The sequence below is a fragment of the Dermacentor andersoni genome, chromosome 9 (genome assembly GCF_023375885.2).
Source record: "Dermacentor andersoni chromosome 9, qqDerAnde1_hic_scaffold, whole genome shotgun sequence".
Taxonomy (NCBI): domain Eukaryota; kingdom Metazoa; phylum Arthropoda; class Arachnida; order Ixodida; family Ixodidae; genus Dermacentor; species Dermacentor andersoni.
This window is the reverse complement of record NC_092822.1, coordinates 14078230-14084558: the sequence shown is the minus strand read 5'-3', so window position 1 is coordinate 14084558 and position 6329 is coordinate 14078230. Positions and strand designations below refer to the sequence as shown.

At 44.8% G+C, this 6329-nt stretch overlaps 1 protein-coding gene across 1 annotated transcript; it reads left to right on the top strand.

Annotated features, from left to right (window-relative positions):
* The first annotated feature begins 2458 nt into the window (after window positions 1-2458).
* On the top strand, window positions 2459-6329 carry LOC126527067 (omega-amidase NIT2). The gene has a single exon (XM_050174788.3). The coding sequence runs from the start codon at window positions 2748-2750 to the stop codon at window positions 3597-3599; it is 852 nt and encodes a 283-aa protein (XP_050030745.1). The 5' UTR covers window positions 2459-2747; the 3' UTR covers window positions 3600-6329.

Sequence of the window (6329 nt, the reverse complement as noted above, 5' to 3'; positions counted from 1 at the left end):
TGTCACGCCAATATGCCGACTTACATCTCTACAGGACGTCTTGTTCTTTTGCGTGACTACTGCATACCACGTTTCAACAATACAGGAACTCTCCGTTTTCTATTTTCCCCCTTTCCTCTGAACAGAGTAGCAGCCCAGGGGAGTCCTACCTAAGGTCAACTTCTCTGCGTATCCTCTAATAAATTAGAGGATAGAAGTAGAACTGTAAGCATGTGATTAGAAGTAGAACTGTACGCGACATCAAGGTCGCATTCTGTAGAAATGGCGGCGTGATAGGGTCCAGGAGCGATATGTACGGAGAAAGTTTAACACGTCTGGCTTAAATGTGATCGTTAATATCTAGGTCAAGTTCAAAGTGCGCGGCATAATTGAGGCTTTCACCGTAAATAATGTATGTAAGACCTCCGCATTGTTATAAGTGCGATTGAGAACGCCACAGAATTTAACTCGCTCTCCTAAGAAAACTCTGCCAACCGCCATCACCATAAAAATTAGTGAAAATACGGGGAACATTATGCTGGATATCGCACGTCCCTGTATTTCTCTCTTACAACTTATGAATGTGTGTGTGTGGGGGGGGGGGGGGAGGGGGGGTCCAGAACATGGCATGTTTTCGGCTCCTTAAGTCGCTCCCAGAGCATGAAGTAGGCAAAAGCATGGCCTTCAAGATCGGTCTCTGCTACCCACAGAACGCGTCGCTGGGGCGTGAATTTAGAGGTGTGCGTTTTCGTATCAGAAAACAAAAAAGATTTTGCACTTACCACTGCTCTGTCCTTGCGCAAACTTCGCGGAAATATCGCATGCTGCGGTGCGGATCGTTCGACGTAAGACTTGACACCACTCGGACCATAAAATGCGATCCTCTAGCCAAATCTGAGCAAGAACAGAGCAGCATTAATCACAATATCTTCTTTCTACGATTTTGAGACAAAACGCATGCCTCTATACTTATTTTGTCTTCCACTACGAATCCAGTACAGGGGACATATTCTGTAAGCATAGAGTCTGTAAGAGTCAACCTAGTGGACACGTCCATTTCTTCCGCTACTGAAGTGCTGATTGGCTGTGGCGTGTGCTTGCTGCGTACGCGCAGCCAAGCCCAGCCAATCAGAACTTCAACAGCAGACGAAATGGACATGTACACTAGGTGAACTCTTACAGAATGCCTCCCCTGTTGTAATTTGTGCGTGCTGTTTCTTTGTCTTTTTAATTATTCCTAGGACCAAAAAGACATCAAATGCCTGCGCGTGCTCACGTAGACTCGGACCATGATGGAATAATAGACAAGTGCTTCAACGAAGCCTTGGAACGCGTCCATTCCGTGTTCGGAGTTCCTGCTTCTTTCGCTAACGGCACAATATGTCAAAGGGCATCAATTCCGGAAGGAAAGGCAGCGGGAAAGCATGGAACTGCATGGCGCGATCTCCGCGAGCGAGTACAGAAATGAGTAAAGGTTCCGATAAAGCGCAAGTATTGTGCTCAAACAATCAAGGTAATAAGTGCCGTTCATCTTGAAAGCGAAATTGTTACTTTTTACTAGACCGCACAATTACAAAATGACATTTGATGCAGTTCACTTGTATGATTATTAATATGTATTTAAAAAAATTTGCCTCCGTCCCAATAACTAACTGCTGAATGTTGAAGTTGTGGCATTTGTAATGGTTGATCAACGATTAAAGCACAAAGACGGGAGCACGAACAAGCGGCGAGGCACACAAGCAATCCTCTGTCCCGTGATTTATTTATTTATTTATTTATTTATTTATTTATTTATTTATTTATTTATTTATTTATTTATCTTGTACTGTATGCTATAAATGCTGAATGACCTGTATAACTATATATTGCAACTTCTTATGTTGTGCACTTGCCTTGGAACCTTTACATGTATGCGCTAAGCTAGCTTTAGTAGAACATATTATGTAAGGCATGTTTGGCGTTGCTCTTTTAGTTTACATCAGTTTGAAGCAGATGATTATCTTTGCTCCCTGCCTGCTTGTTCCGTGCCAGAACTCAGACGTGTCGGAAGCCAAAAAACAAAAAACTGACGCGCACTGTTGTGCGACCGCTCTGAAGGTATTGAAACACTTCAAAGGCACCTCATAGCGCAAGAAACCGGGAAAACGTACAGCCATTTATGTTATATAGGTAGTTTTGTTCATCAGAGCAACACATGTTTTTTGTTGTTCCGATCGCATCACAGGCAGCGCTGCACGCACGGAGCGATCGAGTTCGCGCTCTTGTGCGCGTTTTCAAAACACCCGCGTCACGTGACGTTTCCGCATTAGATTACGCGACTTCTGGCTAAGTCACGTGTTTTGTTTTATTGATTTTGGTTATGTTCCATGGCTTTTTCCTGTGATTTCTATCATAATATGTGAGAGATTGGTGGCTTTTTCAAGTATTCATTTCTTCACCTTCTCCACCTCGTCTCTCGGCCGTCAAAATAAGAGTACGCGCTTTTTTACGGCACTCGTTGAAGTGTGTTTTGTGGTGGACCTGGCGCTCTGAGGGTTGTTGCTCTCGAAACGCACCTGTCTGGTCTGTCCCTGTGCTCAACGTGCCCGCATGTGTTATCTGTGGCCCCGTTGTTTCACGCGCAGCTGTTTTCAAGTCTTGCTTTTAAGCTTTGGTACGATACGCTGCTGCAAAAGCCGGCGCCTGCAGAGAGTCGCGTGATTTCCTACTATATCCCCGTGCATCGCCGACTACTTAGTTTCTCCGCCTACCAAGAAAGATCGACAATGGCCATTACCAGCTTCCGTGTCGCCCTCGTCCAGCTCGCAGTAAAAGCGAGCAAAGCAGAAAATCTCGCACGTGCCGGAGATGAAATCAAGAAAGCTGCAACCAGCGGCGCCAAGCTCGTGTGTCTGCCTGAATGCTTCGGGTTCCCATACGGCGCTCAGTACTTCCCCAAGTACGCCGAGTCAATCCCCGGAGAAACGAGTGAAATGCTGTCGAGAGCGGCGCAAGAAAACGGCGTCTATCTCATCGGCGGTTCCATGGCCGAAACGGAGAGCGGCAAACTCTACAACACTTGTCTCGTCTACGGTCCCGACGGCAGAATGCTCGCGAAGCACCGCAAAATTCACCTCTTCGACATCGACATTCCTGGAAAGATAACGTTCAAGGAGTCCGACAGCTTCACGGCCGGCAACAGCCTGACGACTTTCGACACCCCTTACTGCAGAGTGGGCGTCGGCATCTGCTACGACCTGCGCTTTGCCCAAATGGCGCAGCTCTATGCTAAGCAGGGTTGCAAGCTGCTATTCTACCCGGGCGCTTTCAACATGACGACAGGGCCACTTCACTGGGAGTTGCTGCAGCGCGGCAGGGCAGTCGACAATCAGGTGTACGTGGCCACCGCGTCTCCGGCTAGAGATCAGAGTGCTTCTTACGTTGCGTGGGGTCACAGCATGCTCGTTGACCCCTTCGGCAAAGTTGTCGCCTCGGCGGGTGCCGAGGAAGAGCTGGTCATCGGCGAGGTTGACCTTGAGCATTTGGAGACCGTCAGAAACCAAATACCGATTACGAAGCAGAAAAGGGACGATCTTTACGATGTTGTAAGTAAAGGTGACGGTAACCGTGCCATATAAGATCAATTCAACATTCTAAGTAGACACTCTTAATGGACCACGGCTGAGTGCGCAGCGTCTTGTCAGTATCAAATAAATGTCTTTTGCAAGGAAAAAAAAAAATTTTTGAAACAGATGGTGCGGTCTGTGCTGGGCCTTTACTGGTGTTATCGTTGCCTCACCAGTTTCTGTGATACTTACTAATATTAGGTGAATCATGTCTGTGACAGTGTATGAGTGTGTGTAAACTTAAGGGTCACTATAAGGGAACAAACCTATTGTTTCAATTTTCCAACAGTCTCAACCAGCGAACTGGCCATTATTAGGGTTTGTAAAGAAGTGTTCTCTCTGACACCAACATTCAGTGTGACTGGCCAGTTTATAGAAGAAAAGCAAGAAGTTTAAGAGATAAAGCAATGACAGTGACTTGCTATCTTTAAATGTCCCATCAGCTTGTAATACTTTGTAAGACAAGTATAACAACAGAAAAAAAAAATTTTTCTACAGATGAGTAAAGTTGAGTCGTCAAAGAAAATGTGCGGTAAGAGAAGAATGTCGAACTTGTGTTTTTTATACAAAAGGAGGACAGCACAAGAGAAAAGACATGGCAGAAAAGTGCAGTGTGAAGGAAAAAGCTAATTGGCAATTGTTGCAAGAGAGAAGAAAATTGCCTGGGCGCAGTGCTAATGCACACAACTCAGTTGTATGGGGAGAAAAGGCAAGTTGAATAGAGGGGACTGGGCTCGTGAGGGAGAAGGGCAAAGGGAGGATAGGATCCGAGTGAGCAGTGAGGCATTACTGTTATTGTACCCACAGCATTTGCCATTCACAAGTTTATGCGATGCATGAAAAATTATGACTGAAAACTTGCATAAGGCTAATGAGAAGTATACATCGCTGATGAGGAAAATCAGCACAAGGAAAAGATGCCACATACAGGAAGGGAAGAGAATGAAAAGTATTAAAAACATATTGGTGCCAGGATAGCACCTTTGATTTTATATCTTTATACAACATGTAACAAATGCTTAGTGATAATGCAATATCGGACTCTCATTGCCGTTGTAATCTCCAGGCTCAGATTACACCTGTTCTATGATGAATTTCATTAATGTACTGCTGCTTGCAGTGAAGCCACATTTTATTTCACAGCTGAACCACCACCCACTGCTTGGCCTACTTCATACTTGGACAACTACTCTACTTCAGCTTCAGTCTGGGCTCACCATTATGCCAAACCTGCTTGAAAAATGACTCACTTATACAAGCAACATGTAGGGCCAAGGCAAGTCAGCAAAACATGCACACTGAGTGCGGCTTAGAATGGCCACAAAGAACTCACAGCCAGACCTACCCTGCCTGCAAGCAACCATAAGACTTAAGGCCAAACATGTGATGTTGGGATTGCCAAATCACATGCCAGTACGAGTTGCAGAATTATGAGGATTGGATCTGACCTTTGGGTGGCCAGAGGGACATGATGCCACCCTAGAGCCTTTCACGGCTTTTGCCGAGGAATCCAGGTTCCTACATCAGTTACGGATCCTGCTCCTCACAGTGCATGTTGCCCTTCCAAGTCACTTTCTTCCCTTCCCTTTCCTCATATTAATCCACAGAGCCAAACAAAACATTTCTGCAATCAATGTTTCAAACGAAAGGAACCACATCCATCCGTGTCTAACGCCTTTTCCTTATGTGCGCGCCCGTTGTGTTTCGCTGGTACCCCCTTTTTTCAAGTTCATCATGCACCAACTGGCCCAAGAGCTTGCGCTAATGCACAAAGCGTCTTATGTTCTGTATCACTCATGACTAAACATTAGTTCCAGATGATACAAATTCAATTGTAACCTATACTCCGCTATGAAAGTCGCAGCATGCAGTGCCATCTGTACACTACGAAGCTATGGAGGCAATGAAAGGCACTTCAAACTATGTCTGTGTGCACTTCTCAGCTCCATGTTGGAGGTAGTACAGAGTTATCATGTGCTACTCATATGCTTGCTGTATGTTCTACAAACGACTACAATCTATTATGCAGAAAGGTGTATGCAGTTCTAACTTTTTCACCTTTTATTCTTTCTTAAATAAATATGTCATTGCCACATTACTTGACAGTAAGGTTCGTGCAAGGTTCTTTTAATGTACTGGCTTTGAGTGGCTCTGAAGAAGCATAGCAATGATGCTGCAGTTTTTATTGCTGTACTGTTATGGCAAGTGTTTATTGGCTGTTTTTTGTCCATTTCAAGCAGAGCAGAGAAACGGTTGCAATGAGTCAAACACCTGTGGCAGAAAAGAGACCTTTTGCCTGCAGCTGTTCTTCTGGCACAGCTATAAATTGTTCATTATAAATAGTGCGACCATCCTTTTCATACTCTTTCTTCATTCTAGCATGCTTTATTTATTTTTTTCTTTCTTACCTTAAAGCATCACTGATCCTCTGAGACAGGATAGTTTATTGTTCCCAACACTATACTTGGCCTTCGTCAGCCGTTATATGTATACGACATGTACTGCTTTTTCTGAATTTATGTTACTAAGGTGGCTCAGAATTTCATTAGATGTACAGCACTCCGGCATGAGATGGACAGAAATTATGGCAGCATCACTCCGCATTATTGTTTTGTTGACGTGTAGAGTCAGCTGTATGATGTCGCGCACCGTGGTTGTATACCATTGACAGTGAATGCATATATACTGCACACTTTCTTCCAATAAAGTTGTTGGCACTGGTGGTGTGTCCCTGCTCCTGTC

Coding starts and splice junctions, on each gene's coding strand:
- LOC126527067 (XM_050174788.3), top strand. CDS start 2,748: ATGGCCATTACCAGCTTCCGTGTCGCCCTCGTCCAGCTCGCAGTAAAA.